General features: G+C 38.4%; 1 protein-coding gene across 3 annotated transcripts in view; it reads left to right on the top strand.

The window, feature by feature from the left end:
- Positions 1-16,443, top strand: part of fnip1 (folliculin interacting protein 1) — a 35,215-nt gene that overhangs the window by 10,975 nt on the left and 7,797 nt on the right. For 2 of the 3 annotated variants that reach the window (XM_055051377.1, XM_055051378.1), the window contains exons 3-12: positions 2,133-2,267; positions 2,524-2,624; positions 3,238-3,312; positions 3,462-3,553; positions 4,330-4,413; positions 7,422-7,493; positions 9,408-9,543; positions 10,903-11,104; positions 11,337-11,422; positions 15,819-15,965. In XM_055051377.1, coding sequence (XP_054907352.1) covers positions 2,133-2,267; positions 2,524-2,624; positions 3,238-3,312; positions 3,462-3,553; positions 4,330-4,413; positions 7,422-7,493; positions 9,408-9,543; positions 10,903-11,104; positions 11,337-11,422; positions 15,819-15,965 — 1,130 coding nt within the window. The remainder of the gene's footprint in view (positions 1-2,132; positions 2,268-2,523; positions 2,625-3,237; positions 3,313-3,461; positions 3,554-4,329; positions 4,414-7,421; positions 7,494-9,407; positions 9,544-10,902; positions 11,105-11,336; positions 11,423-15,818; positions 15,966-16,443) is intronic. The other variant, XM_055051379.1, reaches the window with a different exon arrangement.

Genomic DNA, 16,443 nt, shown 5'->3' with positions numbered 1-16,443 from the left:
CGGCGCGCTAATTAACGAAGCTTCGAAGCAGGTAAATTTCCCTCGAGGATTTTTAATAGTCGAGGGACTCGAATCATTCGATGAATTGTTTCAGCCCTACTCAGTCCAGTATCAGATAACAGAAACCATTAGTTAGCTGCTGTGTTGCTGACTTGTTTAAAGCATTTTGAAGTCTTGTGATCAGTTGTTGAGGGCATGTCCTTCTAGGCAGATCTTATCATTTGTGTGCTGGTTTGCTAGTGTTGCAATATTTATCAACAAATGTAATTTTTTGTGTGTCAGTGTATAAATCTTCAAACAAAAACGCCTCTTTGGCCACTTTTCGTGCAAATGGCAATGTGCAGTGGTTCTTTTTACTTTGAAATGAAATTCACAGTGTTTTTGTAACCATGTGGTGTTTTGCTGTCTGACACTGACTGGTTTGTTCTGGTGCTCTTATCTCCAATAATAATACAATCAGGTGACAGCGTGTGTGTAAGCAGCGTTCTTTTGTTCTCACATGACATGAGTGTCATTCACTGGTTTTGTTTCGTTTTTTTTATTGGTCTTAATTTTTATTTTTTTTTGTTCTTACCTTTTGACTCCTAATAGCTATGCTTTGTTTTTCACATTATGTTTTTCTTTCTCCGGTTTGCTCCACATCTCATCCATGTTAAAATGGTCAAGTGCAGGTGACTCATGTCTCAAAATGTTTCAGTTTTACTGAATGTCTTGTGATGTTCACTTCTCTGAAACGTCAAACATGTTCTGTTAGATGGCACCTCCTTATCATCTTGCATATCAACGCTGTATTGTTGCACCATGTTTGCTAGATTATATTCTTTGTCATGTCTCAAACCTTTCATGCTTGTTTTTGTTTTTTTTAAGCTTACGAAGTAACCGAAATCTGTTTTACTCAGATTGTTCCCTTGTTGCTCAGGTTGCTCATTTCAGCAACAAAAAAAATCCAAGAGTTATACTAACATATTAATGCTTGAAGCTGTTAATACCTTTGTTGCATTCTGCAGATCTAAAGCTTTGGAAGGTATTTGAGTTTTATTTTTCTCTTCTTCTTGGAGAGTCTATTTGACCAAACCAGCAGCTCAAACATGCAACACTGTAATGGAGAAACAGCCACTTAAATAATAAAGGAATCTGCAATAAAAAGAATGACATATTTTAAAAAAAATTGTGCAGGTACATTAAACGATTGTGCATGAAAAGGGAAATAAACAAACAGGAATTGAAGAAGGATGTGGAGCTGGAATGGTGGACGGTGAGGAGGAAGAGAGTGATTGCAGCGCTGCTCAGTCACGAGTTCTCAAAGAGTCATATGACTGCCAGTCACATGCTGCTGGACTCTGTGTACACCTCACACTGCACTGCAGCAGACAAGCACACACACACACACACACCCATGTGCATACTCCAACACAAGCTCCCTCTGAGTCAGTACAGCCTCACTGTCATGTAGGTGTGCTTCAGAACCCTGTGAAATTTATTGCACAATTATTTTTGCCTCAACTTGATTACAGGAGATGAAGCAACTATTATCTTTCCTCAACCATCTATTTATTTTCTCTCTCTGCACTCTTTCTTTCTTCCTTCCTTTTTTTCTTTCTTTCGTTCTCTCTTACATGAGCTACAACTCTGGTTTCAGCTGGACTATTAGAGCTGAGACACACACACACACACACACACACACACACACACACACACACGCCCTCTCCCTCCCGAATGCATTCCTCCTGAATAGGCTGCCAAGTTAAGAAGGCACATGACTCGGGCTGATTGGGCTCACATTGCTGTTAGTTAGCTGTTTACCCAAGTGCCTGTAGGTTAGGTTTCTGTGGTTGTGACCAACAGTTTGAGTTTATTTTCACAAAAAATCACTTTTAGCTTCAGAAGTTCAGTCATTTTCAAGCAAAATAATAGCTTTATTTCAACGTTGCGCTTTAATGGCTTCCTGAGAGAGGGTTTTGTAAAGTTACTATAAAAGATGAGATGCTTGTGTCTGAAATATAAAAGTTATAGGATGTACTTTTATTCTGCAATCAAGTTCTAAACCTCTTAATCAACTTTCGGTCATATAAGGTTACTCGAGTGCGAGGCTGGTTCTTTAAAATGTATATTTTTTGTTGTTTGTAACTCAGAGCACCGACGCCCCGGTGAAGGTTTTTGGGAAATGCTGCCAGCTGCGACCAACACGAGGCAGCAGCAGCTCCCTGGACAGCTCCTCTTCATGTACATCAGAAAGGGAGTCCAAGGAGCACGGCCATCGGTTCCAGGTAATGCTTGGAGATGTGAATAAAAATTAAATGCACACTGCAGAAATGTGTCACCTTTTGTCCTGCCTCTCCATCTCTCATTAAATATGTATTTAGGAAAGTATATATTTGGGAATTTAATCAGTTTAAAGCATCTTATATTGATGATCAGCAGAACTTCTAACACAAGTAGTGCAATTAAATCCATATTCATAACTTGTAACTGGTTTTTAGTTTTATCAGGAGAACTGTATTAAATGATGGCCTTCCTTTTCAGGGTTCAAGGTGTTCGTCTGATGTTGTAATGTTGGGAGAGATGATGTTTGGCTCTGTAGCCATGAGCTACAAAGGATCAACTCTCAAAATCCATCAGATCAGGTCAGAAAACTACAATTTCTGCGTTTGAGCTTTGATCCGATTTAAAAGTTGATATTTTGTCTCACTTGGTACAGATAAACATATTTTCACATTCAGATTGTTGTATTTATTCAGAACCAGCATTTCCCTTAGAGCAGGGATGTCCATAAGTTTTTGCCACGTGGGTCAAAATTCTCTTCTCAAAAGTAGTCGCAAGCCAAACAACATCAAGCAGATGAAGTATCCCGATATTCATTGTAGGTCCAAAACTGGAAAGGAATAATAATAAAAAAGTAACTACATTTCTGGCAAAAAGGCAGAAACATTGAATTAATCTTGGAAATTTTCTAGAAAAATCTTCAAAATAAAATTTGACATTTGAAATTCTGAAATTTCAGAGTTTCTTTTTGTGTAGAAAATTTTTGAATTAATAATTTGGAGACGCACAAAATCAGCCCTGAACGGCCCTCTGCCGCATTTCAGACACCCTCTGCTTAGACATTAAACAGGTAATTAAAGAGAGCATAAATGCAGTCAAGGTAAAAAAGAGATAAGAAGGATAACTGCCGCACACACAGGAATATTTCTAAGTTGACATGTTGATGACCTTTGCCCTGTGCTATCGTCATATCAGATCGCCACCTCAGCTGATGCTGAGTAAGGTCTTCACCGCCCGGACAGGAGGCAGCGTGTACGGCAGTCTCAACACGTAAGCGCACACCTGTCTCACTTTGATTCCCATGGCAGACGTGTTCCTCGTTGTGTCAAATAACCGTCAGTTATCATAGGAAGGTTTTTAGTTTTCATAGTTTATATGTTTTATTTTGAAGTTTGGTAATGCATGAATCATTTTCACAGATTGCAGGACAGCCTGGAGTTCATTGGACCAGAAAGCAACACCTTGAGGCCAGATCAACACATGGGGCCCAACAGTCTTTTAGGGAGCATAGGTAACCACAGTGACATTTTATTCAGGCACATATTCTCCTGTTGGATTTACATTCACATTTCCAACTGCTCAGATAATTTCAGTTGTTTAAAAAACAAAAACCTTGACGCTTTCTGCCACAGTGACGTTTCCTTTGGTTAGTTCACCACCTGATTTATTTGGTGTTCTCACTTTAAGAAGACTTAGTGTTCCAGATTACACAAAATCCTGACAGAAAGCTCTACCAGCTTTTCCTTATTGCGTTTCAACTCGCCTTACGAACTGTTTGAACTGTATCACATGATTTTTGAGCGAGTCGTCTCCTCATCAAACAATATTAAACGCTTTTAGTGCCTTCCTGAATCTTTGATCTTTGTACTCGCTGCTGATTGTGAAACTATCCGCTTTCTGCACAAACTGAGTCAGTCCAGGATGTAGATGCTCCTATTCGTATCAAAGTATTCCTTAAATAAATTGGCAGCTTCTATCCTTTTGTATACTTTCTTTTTCCTTATCCTCACAGAAAACACTAAATGTGCAGTTTTACACCTTGACTGATTGATTTGATGATAAATTATGACTTATCAAGTTGTGTTTCCTGTGAATGATACCAGTTGTCTTGTTTTGTCCAGTTATCTGCTTATTTCCAGACTAAAAATCTTAACTAACGATTCGGTCCATTAGCGGGAGACCGCCGGCTTTCCTCCTTATCCATTCACTAATCAAGGTTCATGTTTGTCTGTTCTTCCTCTTTCTTTTTTATATTTCTCCTCCATGTTTTGTTTGTTTGCTGCCCAGGATTTTCTCAGCTCTGCAGCCCTCGACGGGCCTTCTCTGAACAGGGCCCGCTGCGCCTCATCAAGAGCGCCTCTTTCTTTTCAGGTTGGCGCTCAAAAACTGGCCACGAATGCCGTGTGCCAGTTGCATGTGTGTGTAGCAGCTGTAGTTGGCGTAGTGGCGGTTGCTCAGGACGTGACCGTCGGTGTAGCATGCATGTGTGGTTAATCCTGCAAGTGATAAAAGTTGTTACAGCATGCCGTAATAAAGCACGTCTGCATAGAACCTGGGTTGTATAATTTTGGCTGAAATTAATCAAATGGGTTTTCTGCTTCTTTCTGAAACAATGGTGTCCAGACTTTTCAGCCAGGGGGCCAAAAAAGTCAATTTAAAAAAGCAAGTAAAATTTTTAAAGTACGATTGCAAACACAATTTTATTGGATGTTTACCAGCGACATAAATCAATTAAGTCAGGTTTCTGTAGACAAGCGAGACATTGTAGATTTCAAACAAAAAAGGTTTTGCAAATTTGCCAGATCAAAAAAAAAATACAGGTTGGTCATCCTTTTTTGTTTTTTTAGATTGTTTTTTGTTTCTTGCAACAGGAGCAGAATTTTATTCACTCTTGATTTATTTTTATTTAGTTCAAACAAGTTTGAAAAAGCAAGCAATCAATATGACAGAGAAAAATATTTTGTCGAGTTTATGAAATGGTTGTAGCCAACTGAATTATTTAATTTGTTGCTAATATAAGTTAAACCCGGATGAATACTCTACCTTACATTTTCCACTTTTAGATTTCATCTATTTTGAAAAGCCTGGCATCAGTGAAAAACCCCAACATGATTTTTAAATGTGGATCTAATCAAATTTTGACTATTCTTTAATTGGGCCGCCCAAAATAGTAGCGAGGGCTCTAACTGAACCACGCGCCGCACTTTGGACACCACTGTTCTAAAGGAGTTCAACAGAACTCCTGATTTCTAGTTAAATCGGTAAATTTAACTAGAAATGTTGCAATTTCTAGTTAAATTCAGATATCTTCTGCAACTTTTCTTCTGACAGTCGTGAAGTTTCACTCGGACTTTGTGAAAACATCAGCCTGTAGTTTGTGACCAGGTGCATTGCAGACTTATTAATGCATGGTGGGCTCTTGGGTGTTGGTTACTGTCGTATTAGTCATCACTTTAGTTTCTTTTCCTCCTCTTCTTTTATTCACCCACTTGCTTTTACTGTATCTATAAAGCTTTTTAGACTTTATTTGAACTGTGCCTTTTCTCCTGTTTTTCCTTAATAAACTTTTAAACAGGCTTGTGAAGACTAATGAAGCATGCTTTCTCCACAGATATTCCTGCTGGTGTCCATAATGTTAAACACAAGGCAGTTTTTCAAGATGCAGTTCTTTTTTTTTTAATGAATCCTTTAAAAGGAGAAATCTACATCAAACATTAGGTCTCCTATTCCTGAATATTTTAAACCTCTGTAATTATAGATTTTTAAATTATAGATGTCTTTATCAATGCATTGTTTCATATTCTAAACAATGTAGACTTACTTTTTTCACCCAAGATTGAGGAAAAATTTAAGATACTGGCATAGAATGGATGGTTTGGGATTTTTAAAAAAGTTAGATCCTGTCTTAGTTGCAATAAATTAGAGGAATAGTAAAACAGCCCTAATCTCAATGGCTTTATAGTGATTTATAAAAAGGTTTTCTATAAATATTTACTCTGCCATTTATTTTCTATTAGATGTATATTACATGGTGCAGCACCAAAGTGTCGTAAAAACCAAAAGTGATGAGTTAACCTGGATTTTTAAACTCCCAAGAGTTTCAGCTGTCCCCAAATAGTGTAGTTTCAATGACTTAAACCACTCTGAAAAACTTCTAGAGTTAATATGAATGCAACGCTCCGAGTTCTGGATTTGTGTTGTTTTGAGTCCAACTGCTGCAGAAAGTTCCAGATGTTTGCTCTGTTTTATTAGTAGTCTTTTTTTATTTTTAAGCTGTGAAATAATGAATGTGTCTTGTGTTGAGAAGTTTCACTGCCAAGTCGATGCCTATCGGGTGGATTAAATTTCACACACATACGTTCTTTCATTTTTAGATCACTCATTTGCCTTCAGTAGTGGCGGTTAAATCCTGCTTCCTTAAAAAATAAAAATCTTTTGTTCTGGAAAGTGGGAAGACTACACATCCAGCAACATCTCAACCCACATCGCGTGATCTATAGCTCTTTCATTTACGTTGTTTGCGGTTTCATACCTCAGTCTTGTGAGAGGAATCGCTTGGTTTTTTCCCCTCAACGTATTTCAGTACACTGAGTCTTTGAGTGATGCCAACTTCTATTGAGAAAGCTGATCATCAGCTGATCATCACACCACAGGAGTGGTGGTTTCTTGCTTTATTTACTCTTTGGGACACTTCCTCATTGACTTGCAAAACCTCAGAGTGCAGCAACAGTTCAAAGGTCAGCTGTAACCGTCGCTTTGTTGTAGCCTGAAGTTGAGGTGTTTTATTAATTGCTCTCCAATCTTTTAATCACAGCTGAGTTGTTTTCTGTTCACAAACTGCTAAAATCTTTTTAAAAAAAAGTTAAATTGAAATAGTATTGTTGGAAATCTCTTCAGTCCCTCCAGAATTTCTTTGATTCTGAGTTTTTTGGGGTTTTTTCCAATAAAAATCTAAGTTTGTGTTACTAATTTGGAAATATATGCAATTTTTGCACTTATTTATGATGGTAAATGTAACTTTTCATTACTCGCTGTATAGATCTGACATCAGTTAAGGCTCAGGCAGCTGTTTAGTACAAATAAGAACATTTCTAACAATTTTTGAGAAAAAATTATTTCCCAGTTTTATATTCAGGGTTTTGTTGATTTTTGCATTAATTTCCACAAAAATTCTGAAGAAACTGATATAATTTGGCAGTGAATTAATAAAAATTGCATTGATTTGATGGCTAACATAATATTTAAACACAATTAGTGGTTAGTCTAGAAACTAGAAGGCCACATAAAAAGCTACAGCGGGCCAGATTTGGCCCACGGGCCTCGCGTTTGACACATACGATCTAAGCCAACCTGTTGCTTTCTCTGCTTCTTTCATCCAGGCCACAGTCACCCGATGGACATGCCGGGCCGAGGTCCACATGACGAGCGGGACAGCGGCATCGCCAGGTCAGGTGGGTTAATGAGACGATCAGGAAAAGCCCGGATTGACCTACAATCTGAACAGCCTCACCAACCAGGCTCCGAATGGTGCTTAAAGTTCATTCTGACCGGAAGAACCAAGATGTTTACATCACCTTTTCTGGTCAGATCAATTATAGAGTTAAACATTTATTTTTAGTCTGTTTGTGTTGGTGTAAACTTCCTCGAGTGTGCGTTGCACAGCAAGGGTTTTGTTTTTGTTTCTCTCCCCAAACACTTCCTGTGTCGATGCGGTCAACTCGCTCTAACGTCTCATCAAGGTCACAAGACTAAGAACTGGAGAACAAGCCGTTATTTATTATCAAGTAGCTTTTCAGTTGCAGTTTCACTTGTCGTGCACAAAAAACCACATATATCACGCAAGTGAGAAACAAATGACTCAAATAAGGATTTTTTTTTGGGGGGGGGGGGGGGAAATATTTAAATCCAAGGGGAGAAGGAGGGAAAATGACCCCACGAGGGAGTTGGAAAGTTTGTCCAGTGGAAACTGACCTCTGCCCCCTCATCACCTCCTCCCTCTCCGCAAACATAACATCCAATTGGCATGGCTGGTATTGGCCCTGGTGCTCAAACAGAAGTCACATGCTGCCGATTAAATTTAGCTGCTCTCAAAACCAGCTTCTAGTAAATGATCTTCTAAATTGAGTCGCATTCTGTCATCTTGGTTTTGTTGCTGCCCTCCGCCTCCCGCTGCCGCTGGGATGGAGCGATCCTGTCCGACTCTGACCCACACACGCATGCAAACATGCTCCTCCATTAAATGAGGGCGCTTCTCCATTAGTTTTTCTGGCTCATATGATCGATTGTACAAAACTCTAATCAGCAGTAACCACTCTGTGATTATTAAGCTTAGCTGTTAAAATCTGAAAATTTTATTTAATCAAACTACAGTGTTGATCTAAATGCCTCTCTCTCTCTTATTTAGCTCACACCAGCGGTATGGAAGACTAATTTTGGCAAAACTGCCACAAAAAAATGCGACTGTTCCACAGGAAGTGAAGGCAGAGAAACATTTTAAAATTGTTTAAAACAAAAATGGCTTTCTTAAAACCTTCCTGAATATAAAAACCTAGAAAAACTGAGAATTTTGAGACGACAAAACATTTTTTGAGAACATGCAAGCAGAGGGTGTTGTTCACATGGGCAGGGTATCAGAAAGGGGTCGGGCACCAAGAACTAGAAAATAAAATGCATGTTGTCTGTCAGTTGTGCCCTGAAAACGTTTGTTTGCCTGTGAATTGGAGGAAGTCGGTTGCTGTTGAGTCCTGGGAGGCATGTTTACCTGCTTTCTGCTGCAAAACCATCTGACAATTTCTTGCATTTTAATTGATTGTAGTGCAGCGAAAGGAGCTTTCACAGCTGGGTGCATATTTATATTTCACATCGGATTTCCATTTTTGAACTTGTGAAGGATTTTTTTATTATTATTATTATTCTATATTATTCTATTTCCTATAAATATTAAAATGATAAAAAAAACAAGGAATAAAGATTTTAATTTTAAATGATGGTGATAATGAAAGTATTTGATTCATGTTGTTATTTTTTTCTTGACAGTGTGTGTGTGTGTGTGTGTGTGTGGGGGGGGAGGGGGTGTATGTGTGTGTGTGTGTGTGTGTGTGTGTGTGTGTGTGGGGGGGGTTGTGTGTGTGTGTGTGTGTCACCAGAAACATTCATTATACTTCAGTTTCTCCAGAACTGTGTAGGAATCGTGTCATTGTGAATCAGTAACCCTTCATGCCTGCTGTCTGACTCACACTCGTCCTTTTTGCTTTTGTCTCCCACCATCCTCTATCTATTCTCTGTTCTCCGTCGATGTCCTACTCCATTCCTGCCGTCTTGATTAATCTCCATTAATCTCTTTTTCTCTCCTCGTGTCCCCACAGCGTCTCTCAGCAGCCTGTTGATCACTCCCTTCCCGTCTCCCGGCTCCTCGTTGACCAGCAGCTGCGCCTCCAGCTACCAGCGCAGATGGCTGCGCAGTCAGACCACCAGCCTGGAGAACGGCGTTTTCCCTCGATGGTGAGACGCCGACAAGCAGCTGCATCGGCTCTAAAACAACCTTAATGCACACGGCAGATCTTAAGCCGGATAAATGGATTAAATTTATCAAAAAATGAACAACAGTCATGTTAGTTTTGCAACATAAACCTTCTTATAAAACATGTTTTAATTTGTTCTAGTTTGAGTAAGGCAAAGCAACTATTTTATCACCTCCAACTTTATTATAATGAACAATAATATTATTTTTAGACTGTTTTCACATAATATAACAATGGGATAATAACACAAGAACATATTCTTAAAGGTTAGTAAACTTTAAAGTCTGATAAATATTTAACAGTGGAACTGGAAGACATTTTAAATATCCAAAATAAAGAAACAAAACAAATAAAATGAATTAAAATGCAAAATTATCTTTAAAAATTGTTTTAGTTGAGACCAAAGAGTTTTGTCATCTAGTTTGTGGTAGAGAAGAAATAGAAAAATCATGCAAATAGAAATTATCGAACTGCTTTTAATTCATTATGCTATTAATAATCGACGTATTGTTTATTGCAATAGGGCTACGATGCAGTGGTCTGATGGACATAAAAAAAAAAATTGTAAATTAACAAATTTTAAAAAATTCTAAATACAAATATGATATAAAAAAATTAGAGTATGATGAATTAAAGAAATACAGTGAAAATGAAATAAAGCTCAAAATCAGCCAAATTAAGACATGAACATTTATTCATCAAAATGTCCAAACATTTTTAATACTTAGTAATAATGGATATAACATAATTAAATGAGAATATAGAAGTTATTTAAACTAACTCTTTTAAAATTAAGAAATAAATGACTAATAAACATTAAAGTTAAACTAAAATTCTGACTGAATAAAAATTCATTCAGGCTTTTTACAAAATATGAACTTTTTGCTTCTCTCAGGTTTTCAGGAGAGTTATTTCAAATAATGAGACATTTGTTAAAAATATTAGTCCTACAAAGTTAGTTTTAGCATTTAGCTTTTAATTTGCCACCACATAAAGTTCTATTTACTGAATCGCTCTATGTCTGCCTTTCCTTTCTGCTCCGTCTGGCTTTTGTAAAGTTTATTGTTGGAGGATTTCCCCTGAGCCAGAGACAGCTGGGAAAATGACAAACGACGCTGCTATGCGCTAATGATCGTTCACAATCACACAGTCCTGTGACTAGACAGGATGTTAATGTAAACCCAGCTGTTGGCCTGCTAATCTCCCAGCACTCCCAGCCTGCCAGCACCAGTTGTAACAGTCAAGCATGTCAGAATCGAAAAAGTTCGGATCAGTATTTTTATTTCCGTCTCGTTTTGTTGTCTGAAGTTGACTTCCTGTGAACTCTGCTCTTGTTTAGGTCAGTGGAGGAGAGCTTCAACATGTCGGATGAAAGCGGCAGTCAAAGCCTCGGGGTGATGAGGAAGAAGAAGATCGCCATCGGAATCATCTTCACGCTGTCGCCAAACCCTGAAGAGAGCAGCCGCTTCCAGGATTTCTTCTTCTCCCACTTCCCGCTCTTTGAAAGCCACATGAACAAATTAAAGAGTGCCATTGAGCAGGTAAGTGCAGCCTGTCTATTTTAAAACAAACTGCTTACTGTTCTTAACCTTCATGTGAACAATTTTATTAATAAGATTCCCAGCTTAATTGACTTTTGCACTTTTGCTTTCTAGAATTGGTTCAGTTTATCTTCTGTCCCACTTTCTGTCATTTATTTCCCCACACATTTCTCTGTTTAACAACTTCAGTGGCGATATTAAAAGTGTGTGTGTGTGTTTTATCACTGTCAAGGCCATGAAGATAAGTCGGCGGTCAGCAGATGCCAGTCAGAGAGCTCAGGCTTACAGCCGAATGGTCGATGGGCTCAACGAGTTCAGGTTAGGCTGCAACCCACATTCTCCCATCTTAACAATCCACTTATTTTATTTTCTTCTTTTTCTGCAGCCTGATATTTTTATTTTAACAAATACTGAGAATGCAGTGTTGGAAACAAAGTAATTTTCAATGCTTGAATTGCTCAGTTTCATGTCGGGATTGTATGTTGCCAGGATTAAATGCAGATAAATGGGTGTTATTTTAGGTTGGTAATAAAATCCGTCAATATTGACCAAGTGGGGGCTGCACTGGAGACCATGAGTGGAAAAACAAGCATGAAACTAATGTCATAGTGCACCATAAAAGACTCCAGACATCATATCTTCCACATTATTCATTTTTTTCCCATTCAAGACAAAGTAAATTTTTTCTATTCAGAAAACCAAACATCTTAAACTTCAAGTACAATTTGCCTCCACTCAGATCTTTTAAAACAAATAAGTAATTATAAACCACAGTCTTTGAACTCACATCATTTATACCAGTTAGTGGGTGAAGTTACTGGCTGTGAACTGCATTAAGGAATATATTTCTGGTTCTGTTCTTCAAAGTAACTGTTACATCCATCTGACATTATTTATGTAATGTTTTCGACTTAAGGATTCATTTGCAATAGTGGTGAATTGCAGGGAGACAATATTTCCTATGGAGTACTTTTCAATCTCTGGGTGGAGTTCAATTTTCTTGATTTGACCTTTAAAATATAAATCTTAGACTTATGTGACTCTTCTGCAACTTTTGGCATTATTTTCTGCTGCCAAAAAGCCCAAATGTTGCTTATTGCAACACTTTGGCCTGTTGCAATAATATTTTTTCTGGAAAACTGGATGATAAAAGTCTTCTGTCTATTGATTTGGTCTCAACTGTCTCTTTTTTTTTTTCTTAAAGGACAATTTTGTTTAGTGATATTATCATTTATGTTATTACTTCTGTTGTTTTTGTTTATTTCTTTGGGCATTTATAATTAAATGTTTATTAGGGTTTAAAGTTGAAAATGTTCACAGAGCAACAATATTATCTTTTATTGCAATAAACTCGGAGACAATTTATTGTCCAGAAAAAATAGTTTTATTGTGGAAGGCCTATTCACATTTAAACATTCAATTAAGTAAATACCAAACAAAGTCTCAAGGCAATTGTCACTACATGTCACCTTAAAGACGTCTTTTTCTTTTTCACTCAACCCTTTATGAAATGTTACCACATTTTGTAGTAAAAAATAATCATTCTTCCCCGTGTTTCCCTACATTGTAGCCATGATGTAGGATAGATGACAGCGTTTGGTAACAAAGTTGTTTTTATTTCGAGCTGTGTGAAATGCCAGTTCCAGGAAGGCTTTAGTCTGTATTTATGTTGACATTAATTGGATACTTGTACATATTAGGCTGCATCAGCGCGTACGTGGAGCTCGGCACTTGTCAGACATGCTGCCACTGATCCATGACTGTTTGCTTCTCATAAAACACACAATTCACTGTTTGTTCACGCACGTCCCTTTCTTTCTCAAGCTCTGCACAACTTTCACTTGCTGCATGCGTGCTGGCAGTTCCTCGTGTGAGGTCTCCGCATTGCTGCGGTCATGTGGCTGTTGACACCTGGCAACAGCAACCCAAGCTGCCCGAGCGGCAACACTACCTCCCTAGAACCTGGTCACAAGCAAGCACCAGAATAGTAAATACCGAGTGCCAGCAGGAGAAACACTTACGGCCTGTACTGGAGAAGCATCTGCAAAATTTCACCTCTAGTCTTGGGGGGCCACCTTTGCCATTAAGGGGCTTTGACTTCATGGAACATTAAAGAAAGAAACTGGAAGATATTCCCGCCCGCAGAGCTGATGTGGCTTTGACGTCGTCGGAGGGTGGACACACACACATGCCAGCAAAGATAAGCTGCGCACTTAGCAGAGGGACGATTACGTGAAAGTTACAGCATCAGAAACGTCGCGGCACAGCAACATCTGTTGCAATTCTTTAATTTTCCTCTGATCCCTGAAGTTATTGTGATAAAATATAATGTTCTATTGAACATTTGGCATAAAAATGCTTGAGCACATTCTTAAAGATCAATACATTTTAAATTGTAATGAAAACGTCACTGCAAAGTGAAATAATCTGCCAATGGAGCCAGAAGATTTTCATCAGTATAAAGGAATTACTTGCTTAAAACAAGCTTGTATTTCTTGCTGAAAAGTTATTTTAATATATTAGCAGCAATAAGAGCTTGTTTCAGTCAATAGTTCCTTAATATTAATTTCACTACAAATATGGCGAAATATCTTATAAGAAATCTGCTAAAGGAATAAGTATTTTTTCATCAGCGTTTCTGTTGTAAAACAAGTTTCCATATCTTGCTCATGGTAGTTTTGTCTTATTTTAAGCAAACCAAAATATTTGGTAATATTTTGTTTTTAAATGTCTTCCAGTTACTACTCAAACTGGAAGACATTTAAAATATCTATAATAAATAAACAAACGGGAACAAAAAATACAATTTATGTGAAGTCCTTCAAAAAAAGGACAAGCTGAAACCCAAACACCAGACTGAAGATTTTATCAGTACCAATATTTTGTAGAGAGAAAAAAGATAAATTACACAAATGAAAATAGAGGTTGTTTTTAATTTGCCATGTGAATAATTGATTTTGGCCACTGTTTTGTTACTGTAGTGCACATCATTTTCATTTATTTTTTAGTCATGAAACAATGCTAGGAAACTACTTTGTGCAAGACATCCTTCTTGCACAAAGGCTCCATTCAAATGAAAACCGTTAGAATAATTAGTTTCTGGCCTCTAGAAATGGCACATTGGCACCAATCGGTGTCTCCTGGGCTGCGTTGACCTCCGTAGTGAGGTAATAAAAATCTGGCCTCCCACCGACACGTCGGTTTCATTCCTCAATCTGAGGCCAGCTCTTTTTAAGTTCACCTGAACAGCTGCAGCAGGGATACTGAAACCAGTATTCCCTGCTCATGTAGCGCTGGCTGGCTCGCTCTCAGACCTCCACACAATCGCAAACACTCAATGAACAAACACACAACAGACGGCGCGGGGTCAGCAGGGGTAGAGGGAACATGAAGCTGTTCATAATTCAGGAATGTCTGACACATTATTGGGTCATTTGATCCTGATGATGACGCGTTGCCTCTGGTGACGTACAGAAAGTCTGGAGATGTTTTTTAAATGTGAGGAGTTGCTTCTTAGTTTTCTATGACTTTCTGCTTCTCCTCTGTTGGCTCATGCTTTTTTTCATTTTTATTTAAAAAAAAACTTGCTGGACTCTCAAATGTCACTTATAGAAATTTGTCTTAGAGGGCAGGTTAAAGTTGCTTTGCTAAACCTCTTTTAATCACAAAAATCAACTAATTAATTAATCATATAATAAATTAAAAGTAGCTGAGTATTTTCCATTTGCATGAGTTATTGTTTTTCTCTTTCTACAAAAAGCTTCAGTTTGGTGTTTTGGTCTCAACTTGTTGCTGGACAATTTTGTTTACAGGGACTTTATAGTCGTTTCTGTTGTTTTGTTTGTTTATTTTGCGTATTTAATATGTCTTCCAGTTCTGTTTATTGATCTTTTGCAATGTGTTCTTGCATTATTATGAAAATGGTCTCAAAACTACAATGTTATTTATCACAATAACTTCTGGGACAATTTATCATCCAGCAAAGTCTGTTGTTGTGACAGACTTAATTCTTTGAACAAATAAAATATATGTGTAAATTCTGCTTTGGAAATATTTTTCTTCATAAATATGTCGAACTTTTTGCCGTTTGACAGCTGGTCGGTTTGCTGAACTCTACAGGTCAGAGGTCAGGAGTTCAATCTGTTTCCAGATGTCGATCTCCAGAATCTTCCAGCAAGACGAGATCGATTTTCTGGAATCGTTTTCACCCCTTATACGCATCTCTTTGACGGCTTGTGACCGGGTTGATTTCTGCTGATAACCTTTGTTAGACCAAGTCAAACTATTTCAAGCTCATCAGACGGCAGGTGAATTTGCATCTTTAAGATTTTTCCAGAGTGTGAAAGCTTGGCCCGAGGCCGAGACGCACTCGCCAACGCCCCACGATCCGCGAAGAACGCTGGTTGTTCTCAATGGACAAATGCCCAAAGAGCTGTGCAACATGCATGCAACACACACACTGTTTAGTTCAATGCACAGTTACGATAAACACACACACACACACACACACACACACACACACACACACACACACACACACACACACACACACACACACACACACACACACACACACAGCGAGGGTCTCCCATAGCCTCAGTGCAGACAGTGAAGCTCTGTGAACTAAGATCTCCTTTGTTTCCCATGAGACAATAATGTGTCTGTTTACTCCTCCCTCGTTCCCTTTTTGCCCCTCGCCATACCTCGTCTTCAGGATGACCATCTGTGACCTCTACACGATGCCCCGCGTGGCCGAGCCCGTCTGGCTCACCATGATGTCTGGCGCGTCGGAGAAGAACCAGCTCTGCAGCCACTTCATGAGGGAGCTGGCCCTACTGATGGAGCAGGCCTCCAAAAACCAGTTGAGTGTCGTCTTTTGTCAAACACTGGAAAATCTAAGCTAATATTTAAACCAAAAAAAACTAAAGCCTTCCTCAAATCGCAACAAAAAAGGATGCCTGTTGTCTAAAATGTTTCACATTTCTGTATCTGCGTTGGTTTGTTACTTCAGTGTGCAGAGAAATGCTTGCGGATCGACACACACACTGTTCATTCTCTTCTCAACAAAACTTACAGAGTCCCTGTGACAGCTTCAGCTTTATTCTGCTTCTGTCTTGGAAACAAAAAAACTCAGTGAAAGGATCCCTGCCAGACTCAAACTTCTTATTGTCACAGTGGCAAAGTCCAGTCAGGCTGCAGATCATTTCACAGATCATCATCGTTGAATCAGTGATTTGTTGAACGTGTTCAAGACTTTTTAAATGCTTTCTCCTGTCTGATCTAAATTTACTTCAGTAACCTTCATCATTAGAGGCAGCATTTTCTTCTTTTTTCCCCTT

The sequence above is a fragment of the Poeciliopsis prolifica genome, unplaced genomic scaffold, assembly GCF_027474105.1.
Source record: "Poeciliopsis prolifica strain line A6 unplaced genomic scaffold, Auburn_PproV2 SCAFFOLD033, whole genome shotgun sequence".
In the NCBI taxonomy this organism is placed as follows: Eukaryota; Metazoa; Chordata; class Actinopteri; order Cyprinodontiformes; family Poeciliidae; genus Poeciliopsis; species Poeciliopsis prolifica.
The sequence above is the reverse complement of the archived record's forward strand: the minus strand, read 5'-3'. Positions and strand labels throughout refer to the sequence as shown.